The sequence below is a fragment of the Haliotis cracherodii genome, unplaced genomic scaffold (genome assembly GCF_022045235.1).
Source record: "Haliotis cracherodii isolate W230 unplaced genomic scaffold, xgHalCrac1.p SCAF_2, whole genome shotgun sequence".
NCBI classification, from domain to species: domain Eukaryota; kingdom Metazoa; phylum Mollusca; class Gastropoda; order Lepetellida; family Haliotidae; genus Haliotis; species Haliotis cracherodii.
Window position 1 is genome coordinate 32403319 of NW_027266275.1, and position 19476 is coordinate 32422794.

General features: G+C 40.6%; 1 protein-coding gene across 1 annotated transcript; it reads left to right on the forward strand.

The window, feature by feature from the left end:
- The first annotated feature begins 14755 nt into the window (after positions 1-14755).
- Positions 14756-19255, forward strand: LOC139469632 (uncharacterized). Its single transcript, XM_071251858.1, has 4 exons — positions 14756-14880; positions 15660-16334; positions 16651-16755; positions 19063-19255. The coding sequence occupies exons 1-4, from the start codon at positions 14764-14766 to the stop codon at positions 19168-19170; spliced, it is 1005 nt and encodes a 334-aa protein (XP_071107959.1). The 5' UTR covers positions 14756-14763; the 3' UTR covers positions 19171-19255.
- The last annotated feature ends 221 nt before the right edge of the window (positions 19256-19476 follow it).

The following is a 19476-nucleotide window of genomic DNA, read 5'->3' on the forward strand; positions in this document are numbered from 1 at the left end:
GGGATGAACGGGTTTCAGATGAATGGTGTTTCAGTGAAATATGATATACTTGAAATTCTTTGTCTTTGACGCCATGTCCTTTATTTACGATAGATACCATGCGTTGCTGCGTATGTAATTGAATTCATAATTATTATTGACCTTTTGTTCCTTTTATTCATCATATATGTAAGGGTTTGGAGAACAACTTATCTCGTATAATCTAGTTATGGTAGTCGTATCAATCCTTGTGTTATACTACAGTACGTAATCAATGTTGACCTTGGACTAAGACGTGGGGCGTTTTTAACGTCACTGTCGTGACCTTGACCAGCACTCACGACGTTCTGTTAACAGATGGTGTCATCTCTGCAATTTAAGGTGTTGGTGTAGGTGTTTTTTTATGTATCTCTTTAATTTTCTTGGCAATTATTTCCTGTTTACTATTGACCAGTCTCCGAAATCGCTCAGGTTCCTTTGATTCATACGGAAATTGCTGTGTATAAATAATAGCTTGTTTATTTTATTTTAAAATGAAACATTCGTCATGGTCTTTTTTAGATATTGTATATTTATATCATAAAGGCTTGCTTAATTGTCAATTGAATTATAAAGTTTTGCGCGAATAATGAATAAATTGGAGTCAGCTGTAAACTATATGTGGTTTGTTATTTCTCATTTGCCAGCTTATATATTGTATCGAGGGATTAATTCAATTTATCAAGACAATATTTATCTCGGCCCTTTAATGTTAAGAGCATTGAGAAGTCGTTCTCTTTGACATCAAAACTAATCGTCACTTGGAGAGGTTCATTTAGAGTAGGGTTAACCACGGACCTGTATAACCTTATACAAGTCCGTGGGTTAACACATCATGAATGCATTTTGCAAACAAAAATACGCTTGTATGTACATCAATGTAAACAAAGGTTTATTTATGACATTCAAAGCGTTGACAATGACACCTTCATGTAAATTCCTAGTTTCTTTCCCCATGCTCTGGGCACACGTGTGACCCCCTTAGCCGGGAGGGGAAAATAAATGACACGAGCTTTAGAAAAAGGAACTTTCCATAGTATGACCTTGACATCTGAACCTTTATGGCATGCAAAGAAGGTCACAAGCAGTTTGTGATTAAAACTATTCACGTCTTCTTTGAAAATAACAATTCACATGTTACAATTTGTTTATTTCAAAATGTACGTTTTGTCCAAGAATTCACAACATCACAATTTGCTGTCATTACGGAAAATACTTACAAAATGTCGATACATGACAGGATAGAAGAGCGTATTCTTCCATTACTTATTTGTTACAAAGCAACTTCATGAAGACATTCTTATTTGTTTGGGTTGGGTGTGGGGTTTGGATTGATTGATGGCGATGCTGTGATGTGATTTTTAAACAAAACGTTACAATCTGTTATCTTCTCACTATCTTTCGGAATCGAAATCAAATCCAAATATGAACTGATTTATCTGGGTCCAACACGTCATTGTTAAACATGTGTCCTTGTGGAAATTTCCTTCACGAACCATGATGCAACGGAATGTTTATACACAAACTCCACGTGCGATTCGCCAATATTAGATATCATACTACAGTTTTCTCAATCACCTGAAGTCATGGTTATAAAAAGCAACTCGACACTGAGGTTTGACATACATGTAGCAAAACAATTATACAAAAACATACTCCATATGGGGGATTCCTGAAAACATTCAGACCTATTGAGATCGATGACATGCATCAACCAAGTCAGCGGGCCTGACCACCCTCTCCCGTTAGTCGCCTCTGACGACAAGCATAGTCGCCTTTTATAGCAAGCATGGGTTGCTGAAGTACTATTCTACCCCAGATTTTCACGGGTCAAGTACCTTATGTGGGTGAATTGAGTTGAGTTTAACGCCGCTTTGAACAGTTTTTTTTTGTTTTATCACGAAGCGTCAGCCAAAAGGGACAGTGATAAGATTTAATTTTCAAAATGCGTTTACCAATTCTTTGACATCCACGGTCACTGGCGTGGTGTTGACAAGCCAAAGAGCATATTACCTATTGATTCTGGGATTCTAAACCATGATCATCGAATCCTGTTACGGGCAAAGGACGAAACTCTGCAAAGCTATATCTACATGTAACAGTTTAATCTGTTTATCATCAAAGAGTATACACTGTTGTCGATTCTACATGCATATTATGTTATAAATAGATCTAGATTAATTAAAGCCCGTATATAGGTTACGAAGCGGATGATACAATGACACTGATTTGTTTTTCTCATCTAGGAAACAGCCTGGTTGCAGAGAGACATCTGCAGACTGGAAGCTGACATCAGATGTCTCAGCAAGGAGGTTGACGTTTTCTCTAACGTCCTGACGAATCACACATGTCTTGATGTCTTCAGTGATGTGTGAATAACATAATAATAATAATTAGCCCCACTAGGCTGATTATCCTCGGAGGGACGAAAGACACCAACAGTGATGTGTCAACACGGAAGACACCATCAGTGATGTGTCGTCACGAACAACTTCATGGCAGACACTGTTACGGTCAGTGTGTGAACAACCTTGGCTGATAAAAGTAAAGCTGTTTGGTTTCATACCCCTATGTCAAAAACATTTATGCGAGCTCTGAACTCACCAATGGGAATTCATCTGGTTATTCCATTACAAAGGACAAGGGATTGCTACCGATAGGGCAAGATATGATAAACCTTTCCGAGAAACCTGGTGTCATCACTGATTTTTATTGATCCATTCAAAAAATTATCAACCCTTGCACGCCCAGTGGAATCTGTTTCGGTAGATAATCGAAAGTGCTTCGTATGATTAAAAGTCCTCTTTTTGTTCAGACACTTGCAAGTTTAATGACTTATGACACGATCAATCGATGGTTATTGCTGAAATGAGGGAACAAGTATTTAATCAAAATCTAATTGTGATCCGTTCGAAGACCCAAGATGAATTCCAAATTCAAAGAAATCGTCAAAATTAACATATTTCCGGATTAACAAATAATAAGAAGGGATTATTGCCCCATTGAATATTTACCGACGTTACTTATAAGAAGAGTCTGGCGTATTGGACTTCTGGATGAACCAGTGTTTGAAATAATTTTGAAACCCAACGAGACAGTAGCGCAGGTGGCCCATCTTCAAAGTTAACTGTCCGCATTCAGACATTATAAATATTGAAATATCGTGACAAATAAGAGACCAATCGCGTCTTGATTCAGTTGAAATAATGCTAACAATTAATTGAGAATCAACAAGAAGTTATAATAAAACTTAATACGGAAGTTGTCTTAAAATTATCTGCCAGACAGTCGGGAATTTGGAGGAAAATTTCATGCAGCCCCACAGAAAAGTTACCTGCCACGGGCAGGCGGGCAGGCAGGTATTTCGGAGACTGGGATGAACGGGTTTCAGATGAATGGTGTTTCAGTGAAATATGATATACTTGAAATTCTTTGTCTTTGACGCCATGTCCTTTATTTACGATAGATACCATGCGTTGCTGCGTATGTAATTGAATTCATAATTATTATTGACCTTTTGTTCCTTTTATTCATCATATATGTAAGGGTTTGGAGAACAACTTATCTCGTATAATCTAGTTATGGTAGTCGTATCAATCCTTGTGTTATACTACAGTACGTAATCAATGTTGACCTTGGACTAAGACGTGGGGCGTTTTTAACGTCACTGTCGTGACCTTGACCAGCACTCACGACGTTCTGTTAACAGATGGTGTCATCTCTGCAATTTAAGGTGTTGGTGTAGGTGTTTTTTTATGTATCTCTTTAATTTTCTTGGCAATTATTTCCTGTTTACTATTGACCAGTCTCCGAAATCGCTCAGGTTCCTTTGATTCATACGGAAATTGCTGTGTATAAATAATAGCTTGTTTATTTTATTTTAAAATGAAACATTCGTCATGGTCTTTTTTAGATATTGTATATTTATATCATAAAGGCTTGCTTAATTGTCAATTGAATTATAAAGTTTTGCGCGAATAATGAATAAATTGGAGTCAGCTGTAAACTATATGTGGTTTGTTATTTCTCATTTGCCAGCTTATATATTGTATCGAGGGATTAATTCAATTTATCAAGACAATATTTATCTCGGCCCTTTAATGTTAAGAGCATTGAGAAGTCGTTCTCTTTGACATCAAAACTAATCGTCACTTGGAGAGGTTCATTTAGAGTAGGGTTAACCACGGACCTGTATAACCTTATACAAGTCCGTGGGTTAACACATCATGAATGCATTTTGCAAACAAAAATACGCTTGTATGTACATCAATGTAAACAAAGGTTTATTTATGACATTCAAAGCGTTGACAATGACACCTTCATGTAAATTCCTAGTTTCTTTCCCCATGCTCTGGGCACACGTGTGACCCCCTTAGCCGGGAGGGGAAAATAAATGACACGAGCTTTAGAAAAAGGAACTTTCCATAGTATGACCTTGACATCTGAACCTTTATGGCATGCAAAGAAGGTCACAAGCAGTTTGTGATTAAAACTATTCACGTCTTCTTTGAAAATAACAATTCACATGTTACAATTTGTTTATTTCAAAATGTACGTTTTGTCCAAGAATTCACAACATCACAATTTGCTGTCATTACGGAAAATACTTACAAAATGTCGATACATGACAGGATAGAAGAGCGTATTCTTCCATTACTTATTTGTTACAAAGCAACTTCATGAAGACATTCTTATTTGTTTGGGTTGGGTGTGGGGTTTGGATTGATTGATGGCGATGCTGTGATGTGATTTTTAAACAAAACGTTACAATCTGTTATCTTCTCACTATCTTTCGGAATCGAAATCAAATCCAAATATGAACTGATTTATCTGGGTCCAACACGTCATTGTTAAACATGTGTCCTTGTGGAAATTTCCTTCACGAACCATGATGCAACGGAATGTTTATACACAAACTCCACGTGCGATTCGCCAATATTAGATATCATACTACAGTTTTCTCAATCACCTGAAGTCATGGTTATAAAAAGCAACTCGACACTGAGGTTTGACATACATGTAGCAAAACAATTATACAAAAACATACTCCATATGGGGGATTCCTGAAAACATTCAGACCTATAATTAGCGACTCTGTTGGAGGGCTGACCTAACTGGTAAATTTGTATCGATTTTTTCGATCTGCGACATTAACATTGCAAGGCTCAATAATCTATTCCTACCGACTTCACTGACGGAGAGCGAAAGCTCGGGGGTTCGACCCCGGACCCCTCATACCAAAAGACATTAAAATATGTTACTTGTTGTTACGTCATGGTATCTCAGTGGGCTCGCACGGACTGGTACAAGCAGCCACACATACACGTGAAGGCATGTACGTTGTGCAAGTGCAGTGATCTTGAACGCGCGTTCCCCATTTCACTTCACCTCCCCTCTTCACATAACACAATGCATACATCAAACGGCAAAAAATGGTGCCGAGATATAGCCAAATTTAAATTAAAACAATTATATTAGAAAGTGGGAAGTATATACACAACGTTAACGAAAAGTTGAGTGGCACCTGTCACAAACTCAAGCAAAGGCAAGTCAAGTGTCCCCTGTACAAACACGGGTACAAATCGAAATAGGAAATTGTGTCGTTTTCGTCAATGATGCGTCAAATTACCAAATATGCTTTGGAAAAGGCATTGAATATTGTAACGCTGATCAAAAATCTTTTGAGCATGAGTCGTACAGAGCTTTTTGAAATATTGGTGGAAAGAGCATGCTTGACTGTATCTCAAAAGTTGTTAAATGCAGACACAGAAGGTTGGAGCTGCAGGAATATTGCTCGCCATAAGGGAATGTTGACTATTGATAAGTTGACATCATTCCTCTTGTCATACAGTCTTGTGGATATTTCTTGTCACTCTGAGTGTTTCTGCAGAGATCTAAATTAGAAACAGACGAGGCGGTTTCTTTTATTTCTAGTTCAGGTAGGTAAATTAATGGAAGTGAATTGGCTATTTCATTGTTATTGAAAAACTGGAGTTGCTGGAACATGACTCAACATAAAGGGAAAGGTGATTATTGGACAACACAGAACAAACCTTATTATGTCAATGGGAAACGAGTCTGATTTCACCGTAGTTTAAATAATCGTCTGTTCAAAATACAACTATTGAAATGACTATTTAACATGGTGTGATAGTGTACTGTATATATTACGATATTTCAACACACGTTATAATTAAATATAACCACAAAATGGTCTTGCAGTATTGAAAACTCCAAGAACTCGGATAACAACTCGGGTGTGTGTGTGTGTGTGTGTGTGTGTGTGTGTGTGTGTGGCTGCTTGTACTAGTCCGGACTGATGCCGATACATAGTGCTAGCCCACTGACAAACCATGCCGCAGTTTAACATGAATACCCCACTCAGACACAGTATACTGACTCCGAGCCGACCAGTCCTTGTTTCAGCCCCTTAATGCCAGCACCAGACAGGGTAACAACAAATACCTTCTTTTAACGTCTTTTGGTATGACGCGGTCAGGGATCAAACCCCGGACTTCCGCTCTCCGTGCGGACGCTCCACCACTAGACCACGGAGGCGGTTCTTATTGGAATATTAATTGATTGATGATGTTAACTTGTTTCAGTTTAGTTAGTAAAGAGTTTTATAATCTTTGTAAATTTGCTCTAGTAAAACCTGTTAATGATCTTATTACATATTTTGCCGTCCTTCTTCTGCTTTAAAAAGCCGTTTGTATCTATATTCATCATTGTCATGAGAAGATCTAGCGAAACATTTGGATGTTTTACGATTTCTATATTTACCTGACACATCATATGGTTTGTAAACAACGTCCATGCTTCTGCCACGTAAAAGTCACTGTAAACCAACAAGCCTACGCGTACACCCTGACGTGGTCAAAAAGTACAAATGTCACTGAATTCCACAGTAAAACGTACGGATACGTTCTGAGTACTCTGTTGCTTATCCAAGAAGCGACTAAATTAGATCGGGTAGTCAAAATGTGACTTCGTTCATGGTGTGCCATCTACCTCGACGACATAGATCGTTGCTCATAATATCAACCCCTGGTTTGTCTGGTCCGTACTCGATTATTTACAGGCCGCATAAAGTTGTAATATTGCTGAGAGTGGCGTTAAACATTACCCAAATTAATTAATTAGTACAACGTAATACGATATTGAACAGAACCGACAAGTACAGATCGCTGTAAAACTAAACTGCATATGAAGAAATACCTCTTTAATGGCGATGATAGAACTATTAAAAGTTAAAAAACTATTTCGTGAGATCAGACCTGATTACCCACGTAAATGTGGATGAAAATGAAAGAATATTAACTGCGAAATCAAAATCACCTGTTGCAAATATCAGCTATAACAGTATTAGAACATACTTTGTTTCACGTGCATTGAGTGAGTGAGTGAGTGAGTTGGGTTTAATGCTGCTTTTAAAATTATTCCAGTTAATATCACGGCGTGTCAGCTTAATGTGGGAGGAAAGCCCGAAGTGATGCAGGTCTCGGACGTTTACCACTTCGGTGAAACCCACGAGCACGGGTAGGGTGCTGACAAACCTAGAAACATAATCGGGGCCAACCGGGATTCGAACCCACAATCATAGGTTTCTGGCTTGCCCAAAGGACGCAACTCTGCACAGCGAATCGCGGCGCCTTAGACGACTGGGCCACCCGTGCCCCCTTTCACGTGCATTGACTTCAGATAGAAACATACGAGGTGTTTGTTTGTTTGTCTGTTGTTTGTTTGTTTGTTGTTTAATGTCGCACTTAGCAATATTCCAGCTATATGACGGTGGTCTGTAAATAATCGAGTCTGGACCAGAAAATCAAGTGATTGACATCATGAGCATCGATCTACGCAACTGGTATACGATGACATGGATCAACCAAGTCAGCGAACCTGACCACCCGATCCCCTTAGTCGCATCTTCAACAAGAATGGGTTGCTGAAGACCAATTCTTACCGGATCTTCACGGGCCACATGAGAGATGAAGTATAATGGAGTTTATAGAAGTCACCTTCAAACTTGGTAACTTTTATTGTAAAGAGGGGGGCACAGGTGGCCCAGTCGTCTGAGGCGACGCGATTCGCTATGCAGAATTACGTCCCTTGGGCACGCAAGAAACCTGTGATTGTGGTTCGAATCCTGGTTCGCCCCGATTATGTTTCTAGGTTTGTCAGCACCATACCCGTGCTCGTTGGTTTCACCGAAGTGGTAAACGTCCGAGACCTGCATCCATTCGGGCTTTCCTCCCACATTAAGCTGACCCGCCGTGATATAACTGGAATACTGTTAAAAGCGGCGTTGAACCCAACTCACTCACTCAATCACTTATTGTGAAGAGCATGTATCGATGGCTGCTTGTACCAGTCCGGACTATAGTCCTCGCCACCTAAAATAGAATTACGAAATCTTAATCATCGAGATATTTCGACATTCTATTTCAAGTGGCGAGGACGATAATACCAGTTTTACAATGCTAGCCATGAGATACCATGCCACATTTAACATGGACACTCCACTCAGACACAGTATACTGACTCCGAGCCGACCAGTCCTTGTTTTGGCGGTCGGGTAGCTTTGTGGTTAGCATTCGCTCGTCACGCCGAAGACCTGGGTTCGATTCCCGACATGGGTACAACGTGTGAAGCCCATTTCTGGTGTCCCCCGCCGTGATATTGCTGGAATATTGCTAAAAGCGGCGTAAAGCCCTATTCACTCACTCACTCCCAGTCCTTGTTCTATCCCTTTATGTCAAGCGCCAGGCAGGGTAACAAGAGGTACCATTTTTTCACCTATTTTAATTTGAAGTTGCCGGAGATTGAACCACAGAGAATCCAGGCAGCAATAGGGTGGGGTGAGTGAGTGAGTAAGGTTTTACGCCGCTTTTAGTAATATTCCAGCAATATCACGGAGGGGGACACCAGAATTGGCAGCGATAGGGAACAGTGAACTATTAAAATCACATTAACCTTGCACTCAGTCATTTTGTTGAAGTTGAATAAATAACTTGTTTAATATATCGTAACATATGTCAACATTGCACATATTTTGGTTATTTTTGTTGTTGTAGTTTTTATATTAGAAACAAAAATCAAGAGTGTGACGTATTGAAGGAATATTCGAGAACTATTTGTAACATTGCGATTGACGAATGTGTCATTGCACAGTTTATGACAAAGCATGACAAGTATGTAGTTGAATATCGCATCAACCGACTGTTGGTCACAGATGTCTCGCGGTTTCCGGGCAAGCAATGATGTACAGGTGTTCACAAAGGGACGTTTTCCTCGAGAATTGACGGTTAGACCGAAAATACCCGTAATTATGCCGCCTGTTCTTTATTTCCGCATTTCCAAATATGGAGCAATATTTCCACGAAGAACACGTGCCTGTAAAATAATGAATCGCTCATATCCTCCGACGTCTGTTGATGATGCACGTGCTGCACGCAGTAGGCCAATGCAATACGTCCAGCCAACCGAATTCACAGGGACAAATTATGAAATAAAAGTCTTCATGAAATTTGATGGCCTTGTGATTCAAGTCGTTGATATTCTATTGAATATCTAAACATAACCTGGGAAATGAGATTTTGAGACTAAAATTTATGTTCATGGTGGAATATTTGTTATTAAACTGACAATATGTGGTGAACACCTGGTTAGCGCCGTTGCTGGGGATGCTTTTGTTGGTTTGTTTGTTGTTTAACACCGCACTTAGCAATATTCCAGCTATATGACGGCGGTCTGGAAATAATCGAGTCTGGACCAGTGATCGACATCATGAGCATGGATCTACGGAATTGGGATACGATGACGTGCATAAGCCAAGTCAGAGAGCCTGACCACCCGATCCCATTAGTCGCCTCTTAAGACAAGCATAGTCGCCTTTGACGGCAAGAATGGGCTGCGGAAGACCTATTCTACCCCGGATCTTCACGGGTCTTGGGATGGCCTAGACTTGATTAACACGACAGCGAATGCGAAGATAAGTGAAGCGAGTTGAAATGGGTTTTTTAACGACCTTTGGGCATCAATTCCTGCTCTGACTCCTTATTTCCCCATTCTTGGGAGGAGGGTGTGGGCTGTGGGTATATTTAGCCAAACAGAACCACGTCATGACTATGATGCAATAATGTGTTTACAAAAGTGTTAATTTTGTAGGCGCATTTTCCGAACGCCTCATATCTACATGCGACCCAATTTGCTGCTTAAAATAGAATACAAGTCATAACAAACAATAACTTAAGCATTTCTATCCCGTGAACTATGAATGCCGTCGACACAGAACGTAACATTGACCTAGTTAGTATTTAACTCCAAAATGGCGACAGCATTGGGTTGTTGTTGTTATTTTAAATAAAAGATGACGCAAGCTGTTGAAATCGACTACTAGTATATTCACACAATTGTGAAGATTAGCTCTATAGTATCCGTTCTTTAGCATCGGAGGCTGATAAATAACAATCACAGTCTTTGGATGCATTTCCATTGACCTTCAGATTACAGAAAAACATAAAAAGAACATTGAATTTCCCATTTTATACACATGAAGCTTAATAAATCCACCCCAATATAAAAACGGATGTAAGAATATGTCTGTTGTTCCTGGAGTTACCCCGGCATGATGCAAAATACTGATAAAGCGTCGTAAAACTACATTCACTCACTCAGCCACTCAACCACTCAGCCATCCATACACTCACTCACTCACTCACTCGCGAACATTGATGTCAGGAATACATTGATGTGAGTCCGTCTTACAAGTTTGCCAAACCTGTGGATAACAGTTTATATACGATGTGATGTCTGTCTTGTTCCTTCAATTCATAAAACACTTTTCAAAACAAAACACATCGAAATGCAAAATAATATGATTATGTTATTAGTGAGTCAGTGAGAAAATATTCAATATTCAAGCTAAATCACGACAGCCTGAAAATCAAGCCACTGTTTGCTCAACGATTCAGGGCGGGGGCGCAATGACCTACAACTATTTCGTGAGATCAGACTTGATACCCAACTGTGGATGAAAATGAAAAATAGAAAATATCACATGCTGCAAGTATCAGCTGTAACAGTATTTGAACAAACTTTGCTTTATGTGCAATTACAGAAAGCATTTCCAAATATGGAACAATATTTCCACGAAAAATAATGAACCGGACACCTGGCTAGCGCCGTCGGCGACCATGCTTCTGGTAAAAGGCGACAAACGGGACAGGGTGGTCAGGCTAGGTGATCGTATCCCAGTTCCGTGGATCGATGCTCAGGGTGTCAATCACTGGATTGTCTGGTCCAGGATTGCTGAGTGTGGCGTTAACCAACAAACAAAAAAAACATCAATGCACTATCAATGTATTGCTAGATCGCAATAACCAGACCATTAGGATGACGTCACGCTATTGTTGGTGGGCTAGATTCTGAGACAGGAATTCATTTGTCGTTCTGAAACTCAAATAACTAAAACTGACACAACTATAGGTCATTCTGCAGAACTATGGCGAAATTATAGTTCAAAGAAAACATAGTTTACGGACAATCGAATGTGTTGATTCCTATGGCCAGGTTCACACAGTGCCGATTATGGCTCCCGTTTGAGACAGACAGCGCTACGACTCGAAAAGTTAAAAAGTCGGATTACTATCCTCAGATCTGTCTGGACGCAGTCGTATACGTTCGTAACAGAGGCCTACGGATCGGGAAAGGACGAGAGAGGTTGGCCAAGACTCCCGACAGTATGGTGCGTCCCGTAACATTCGGGACAATCAACCGCTTTTGTCTGGTCGGATTACAATCGTGACTATTGTGATGTATCGGATCAAAATCGTAACAATGTCCTGTGTTGTCTGGACGGTGTACTGTGGATCGGGACGCTGTCGTGATGAACGGGCATGAATTGTTCATTGCCGTTTCTTGTCGATTGAGTCCAGATTACGTCCAGATCTTGCCGAATACGAACCGTCATTGTCGGTTCACTGTCCGGTCACTGTCTGATCTCTGTCGGATCGCATTTGGGAGAATCGGGACGCTGTCGGGACAGATGCGGTCGTTTATTTACCATGCGGAAGATACAAATCGGATCAGATCGGATTGAGAACGGGAGAATCGGGACGAATTCGGCTGGAAACGGCTGAATCGGGACACTTCCTGAATAATATCTGATTGTTTGTGAATTCCCACGAATCACAGGATCTTGATCAGACTTTTGACCCAAAAAAATGACTATGTGAATCAACAAATTCCTATGATTTCTCCATTTCAAGTTATTTAATTTTTCCATTGTAAATCGTTTAATAAGTCGTTTAATGACCAACACTGGTCAATGGTCGTGTGTGAACATTAAGATGAGGCTACGCTGGGACACCAACATATTCTCATTATTATCCTGAACGAATATTACATCATCGCTTGTTTACAAACATTACGCATCCATGATGTGGTCTCGCACAAGTACATATAGATCACTTGGGCATTAGGTAAGTATGACGTCTGCGTTCTATACATGCAGTACTGGAACAGAGGCAGCTATTACCTCGCTCTTCACAGACGTAAATAGGGTAAAATCGAAATATGAATGACAACCCATTGAAATGAGTGAATGGTAGGGTTTCCATGTATGAATAATAAATAATCACGTGGTCCTTGGTTACAACTTATCAGCATCAGTACCACAGTACCCGGTACCCAGTACCTATGCTTGTCATAATAGTCGATTTGAATATATGTCAGGTGGTAAGACTGAGACCGCGATCATTGTGGGTCATCGCGCCCCCGCCATGGAGTGTTTGGCTAAATATAAACCTACCCTAGAATGGGGGAATGAGGAGCCAGAGTAGGAATCAATGCCCAAAGGTCGTTAAACCCCATTTCACTACGCCTCACGTATCCTCGTATTCACTGTTGTATAATTCAAGTTTAGACCATCCCCAGACCCGTGAAGATCCTGGGTAAAAGGCGACTAATGGGATCGGGTGGTCAGGCTCGCTGACTTGGTTGATCCACGTCATCGTATCCCAATTCCGTAGATCGATGCTCATGATGTCAATCACTGGATTGTCTGGTCCAGACTCGATTATATTCAGACCGCCGTCATATAGCTGGAATATTGCAAATTTTAGTCTCAAAATCTCATTTCCCAGGTTATATTTAGATATTTAACAGACTATAAACGACTTGAATCACAAGGCCATCAAACTTTCAGGAAAACATTTATTTCATAATTTGTCCTTGTGAATTCATACCCATGTTAACACGCCCTATTGTTCTTACAGCAATATCCATATCCATCTTAACACACGCTATTGTTCTAACAGCAGTATTCATAACCTTGTTAACACGCCCATTGTTCTTTTAACATTATTTATAACCATGCTAACAGGTCCTGGTTGTCTTGCAACAATATTCGGACCGATTCCCATCAAACACACCCTGGTTATCTTGGTAGTATTCATCCCTTGTTAACCCATTCAGAATGTTATTACAATATTCAGACTGATGTTAACCTGTCCTGGCTATCTCATAACAATATTCAGACTGATGTTAACCTGTCCTGGCTATCTCATAACAATATACAGACTGATGTTAACCTGTCCTGGCTATCTTATAACAATATTCAGATTGATGTTAACCCGCCATGGCTGTCCCATAACAATATTCAGACTGATGTTAACCTGTCCTGGCTATCTTATAACAATATTCAGACCGATGTTAACCCGCCATGGCTGTCTCATAACAATATTCAGACTGATGTTAACCCGTCCTGGCTATCTTATAACAATATACAGACTGATGTTAACCCGCCCTGGCTATCTTAAAACAATATTCAGACTGATGTTAACCCGCCCTGGCTGTCTTATAACAATATTCAGACTGATGTTAACCCGTCCTGGCTATCTTAAAACAATATTCAGACTGATGTTAACCCGCCCTGGCTGTCTCATAACAATATTCAGACTGATGTTAACCCGTCCTGGCTATCTTATAACAATAAACAGACTGATGTTAACCTCCCCTGATTGTCTTATAACAATATTCAGACTGATGTTAACCTGTCCTGGCTATCTTATAACAATATACAGACTGATGTGATCCTGTCCTGGCTATCTTATAACAATATACAGACTGACGTTAACCTGTCCTGGCTATCTTATAACAATATACAGACTGATGTTAACCCGTCTTGTTTTTATTATAAACAATATTCAGACTGATGTTAACCCTTCTTGTTTTTATTATAAACATTATTCAGACTGATGTTAACCCGTCTTGTTCAGTTAATAACAATATTCAGATTGATGTTTAGCTGTACTGGTTATGTTATAACAATATTCAGACTGATGTTAACCCGTCTTGTTTTTATTATAAACAATATTCCTGTCTACCTAATAACAGTTGGTCATTGTGGTCTGTACTTCCAAATGCATGACGCGGCCGGGAATCGAACCCCGGACCTTCCGCTCCCGTGGCGGACGTTCTACAACTAGACCACGGGGCCAGTCCTCACATGGTTTGAATGAATCTTGTTGACAGATGACAAATAATGTATGCATGTGATACCCTACGACAAATACACGCCTACAGGAATGTTAAAAGTTTATATCACTCATATCACTTCTAAACCGGGAAACACGTCATACGTAAACATCACTATAAGACGCACACAAGCAAAGCCCATCTTATACCATTATATGACTGAAACGTATCCTATCATCCCCTCCATCATTCTTTTATATTTTCGATATGGAACTTGAATTCATCAAACATTTTCCTGTTGAGATCAAGACATTTGACAGTGAGGTAACGCCTGTTCTGCCGTCGGTGGTAAATAGAAAGTTCAACAGAACAGATTTGCGCACGGTAAGATTTCAGCTTGTTATCGCATATAAATTGTAATTTCGTATTGTTTGATATCCATTGGTACTCGTTACCCGTGTTATGTTGAAAATCTGACGCGTTGAAATCGATGTGATATCTCCAAGGAGTCAAAAATTAGAAGATGCTTTAAGCCAACATATTTCTACACGACTTGTGAATGTGAGTGAGTGAGTGAGTATGGTTTTAAGCCGCTTTTTAGCAATATTCCAGCAATATCACGGCGGGAGACACCAGAAATTGAATTGGCTTTACAAATTACACCCACATGGGGAATCAAACCCGGGTGTTAGGCGGGACGAGCGAACGCTTTAACCACAAGCCTACCCGACGGCTCCAGTGCAGTGAGTGAGTGAGTGAGTGAGTGAGTTTAGTTTAACGCCGCTTTTAACAGTATTGCAGTTATATCGCGGCGTGTCAGCTTAATGTGGGAGGAAAGCCCAAAGTGATGCAGGTCTCAGACGTTTACCACTTCGGTGAAACCCACGAGCACGGGTATGGTGCTGACAAACCTAGAAACATAATCGGGGCGAACCGGGATTGGAAGCCACAATCATAGGTTTCTGGCGTGCCCAAGGGACGCAACTCTGCACAGCGAATCGCGGCGCCTTAGACGACTGTGCCATAGTATTTTATCTTATAACATTATATCTGGCCGACGGAACGAGCACATTGTTCTCGAGAAACGTTGAAATATTAATTTCGTAAATATCAAAACCTTCCTGAATAGAACTCCCAGATGAAACATAAACATTATTCAACAGATCGTCGAGATAAATGACCCCCAACAACCACGCGATGCCTCCTGTCTGACGTCACAGAACCTTCCCGCTACCCTGATGGACGATACTGTGAAGCAGGACGTGGCTAAGGATCCGCTGTTTGATGACGTCATGGATGTCATCTATAATGAGGTACCAGGGTCGGTATTGGCGGACATGATGAACACTGACAACATGATCATAAGGAACGGGTGGTCTGCGTCACTGGAACCACGCCCTGACGCAGAGGGACATCCCACACCAAGCCAGCAATACGATACACAAGGCATCGGATCCTGCAGTGATCAAATGTTTTCTAAGGGCGTTGGGAATAAGGATTTGGAACTCATGGGAGGTCGCGACGAGGTCAGGTCGGACTTTGTCAAAACGTGTATATTATCTACAGAGGAGACCGGAAGTGCTAGACACAGAATGTCTTCATGCAATGACCAGATCACGCAAAGTGCCTTCAATGACCTCATCGCTTATCTGAAAGATCCTGGTCTGAAAACGGGTGGTCAATTCGACGGTATCAGCAATAGCATTGAAGCTAGTACGAGACAGTTTGGACGAGGCAGCGAAACACCATCAATGCCACAGACAGTTGTGACCCACAACCATGTAACCATGGCAACAGAGGGGCGAGCAACAGGGAGGTCGAGAAAAAAAAACAGTCAGGTAACAGAAATGCATCCGTTTGATGTACCGATCATATATAACACTCAACAAGAACCTCACCTTGGGTCTTCATCAATCCATGCTTGCCGTAAAAGGCGACTATGCTTGCTGTAAGAGGCGACTAACGGGATCGGGTGGTCAGGCTCACTAACTTGGTTGATGCATGTCATCGATCCCAATGTAAATCATGTAAATCACTAGATTGTCTGGTCCAGACTCGATTATTTACAGACAGACATCATATAGCTGGGATATTGCTGAGTGCGGCGTTAAACAACAAACAAACAAACAAATCATATGTTTGTTTATTTTACAGGCTAGTCACTGTGGTGAGGCATTGGTTCGAAAACGGGAACAGAACAAGAAGGCGGCTAAGAAATGCCGCGACAAGAAACTACAGAGCCTGAAGGACTTGGAACAGGTGGGTACTATGACGGGTACTACGATGGGTACTTTAGCGGGATCTAAAGTGGATGCTAGTGTGTATGGTGGGTACTAATGCGGGTACTCTGTCGGGTAATTTCTCGGATAATATGACGGGTTGTTATGCGGGTACTGTGACAGACACCATAACGTAGTCCTGGAAGGGTACTAAAATGGGTATTATGAGAGTAATGCAGGTACTGTGACAGACACTATAACGTAGTCCTGGAAGGGTACTAAAATGGGTATTATGAAAGTAATGAGGGCACTGTGACAGACACTATAACGTAGTCCTGGAAGGGTACTAAAATGGGTATTATGAAAGTAATGCAGGTACTGTGACAGACACTATAACGTAGTCCTGGAAGGGTACTAAAACGGGTATTATGAAAGTAATGAGGGCACTGTGACAGACACTATAACGTAGTCCTGGAAGGGTACTAAAACGGGTATTATGAAAGTAATGAGGGCACTGTGACAGACACTATAACGTAGTCCTGGAAGGGTACTAAAATGGGTATTATGAGAGTAATGCAGGTACTGTGACAGACACTATAACGTAGTCCTGGAAGGGTACTAAAACGGGTATTATGAAAGTAATGAGGGCACTGTGACAGACACTATAACGTAGTCCTGGAAGGGTACTAAAACGGGTATTATGAAAGTAATGAGGGCACTGTGACAGACACTATAACGTAGTCCTGGAAGGGTACTAAAACGGGTATTATGAAAGTAATGAGGGTACTGTGACAGACACAATAACGTAGTCCTGGAAGGGTACTAAAATGGGTATTTTGAAAGTAATGAGGGTACTGTGACAGACACTATAACGTAGTCCTGGAAGGGTACTAAAACGGGTATTATGAAAGTAATGAGGGCACTGTGACAGACACTATAACGTAGTCCTGGAAGGGTACTAAAATGGGTATTTTGAAAGTAATGAGGGCACTGTGACAGACACTATAACGTAGTCCTGGAAGGGTACTAAAATGGGTATTATGAGAGTAATGCAGGTACTGTGACAGACACTATAACGTAGTCCTGGAAGGGTACTATAACGGGTATTATGAAAGTAATGCAGGTACTGTGACAGACACTATAACGTAGTCCTGGAAGGGTACTAAAACGGGTATTATGAAAGTAATGCAGGTACTGTGACAGACACAATAACGTAGTCCTGGAAGGGTACTAAAACGGGTATCATAAAAGATACTCTTACGGTACATTATGGCGGGAATAATGACTACCACATTGTCTGCATGACGACAGGTACTATGACGAGAACTGTGACACGAACTAAAGTGGGTATTATGATGGGAACTAAACATCTGGGCAAATGAAAGTATCCGCCTATCTTTTATGGTGGCTAAATATGAAACAAGCATGTTTTTTTCAATGGTAATGTTTTTGATTCTGGTATCATAGTTCTGTTTTGGAGCTTTAGTTTGCAGTGTTTCGGCAACTGTTCTTTTGCCCGGCAGTTTATGAGGGGCAGTTTCATAGGCGCTTTAACCGGTTTTTAGACAGATGCTAAAGTGGATACTATGACGGGTGCTTTGGTGCGACAGGCACTTAAGCGAGTATTATGGGTTCTAAGAAGGGTACGAAAGTGGATCTATCACGAGTACTATGATGTAACAAAACTTGATTTATTCAGTAAACAATTTGCTAAGCCTGTCATGGAGACTGGGCTAGATACCCTTGGCATTATCCCGGATAACTACATATGGTAGTGACTAATGATAAACACCTCCTTTAATGGCATGGTAAAGTGTTGTAAATGAAAGCAAAACAACCCTTTCCATATTCAATAGAAATCTCTGCAAAAAGCACGACTTTTCGATTCCGACTGTATTATGAGCATGTGTTGATGAATCACTATCAAATATTGATGATACCAGTTGTTTCGCGAAAAGGTGAGCGTATCCTGCCCTAACGTTGGCACCGTCACAAACACATGCAAGGGCAAGTCAATTGTTCACCTGGAAAACACGGGAACATATGGTACAAGTCAAAATGGGGAATTGCATCAGACATCATTTTGTCACTGATGCGTCAAATTTGGAAATGTCCTCCACATGTCTACTATTAAACTTTTGAAAGCTTAACTGAGGCCTTGAATGTTGTAACCTTGATTAAGCAAGACTCGGACACTCGAGTTCCAGATTGTATAGCTTATTTACTTAAAACAGAAATAGTAAACGTAAAAGTACATTGTCCCCAACGTGGGTGTTCTTTATTACGATAAAATTGATGAATTCTCATTTAGTAACATAGAAATTAAAACTTATGGGTGATATTTCAGAGGGTGAAGAATCTTCTCCAACAACGCAGTGACTTGACTGAAGTAAGACACAGGCTTATTCAAGTACGAGCAAGGTTGAATCAAAACAGGGGAGGCAACTGTGGATAACACAAGTCACATGATCACTCTTTGCCGGAAGTTGAAGGCATGTTGCTGCTGAATGGCCGGATACGGACTTCCTGAACGTGGCAGCCCAACCCAAATACAATACTATGTCACTCATATCTTATTCATTGCTATAATCAACAATTAAAAAGTTTGAAATCAAAAAAAGATTTTTCTTTCGTGAAAATAATTAACCAGTGGAGAATATCACGATAGCAGAATAGATAACAAAGCACGATCTACGTAGTTTCCGGTTAGAGGTAACACATTGAACGTTCAATGTGACGCAGGTGTGAGTTTACCGCCTAA

Coding starts and splice junctions, on each gene's coding strand:
- LOC139469632 (XM_071251858.1), top strand. CDS start 14,764: ATGGAACTTGAATTCATCAAACATTTTCCTGTTGAGATCAAGACATTT. Junction 14,881..15,659: donor ACAGAACAGATTTGCGCACG/GTAAGATTTCAG, acceptor ATTATTCAACAG/ATCGTCGAGATAAATGACCC. Junction 16,335..16,650: donor CGAGAAAAAAAAACAGTCAG/GTAACAGAAATG, acceptor TTTATTTTACAG/GCTAGTCACTGTGGTGAGGC.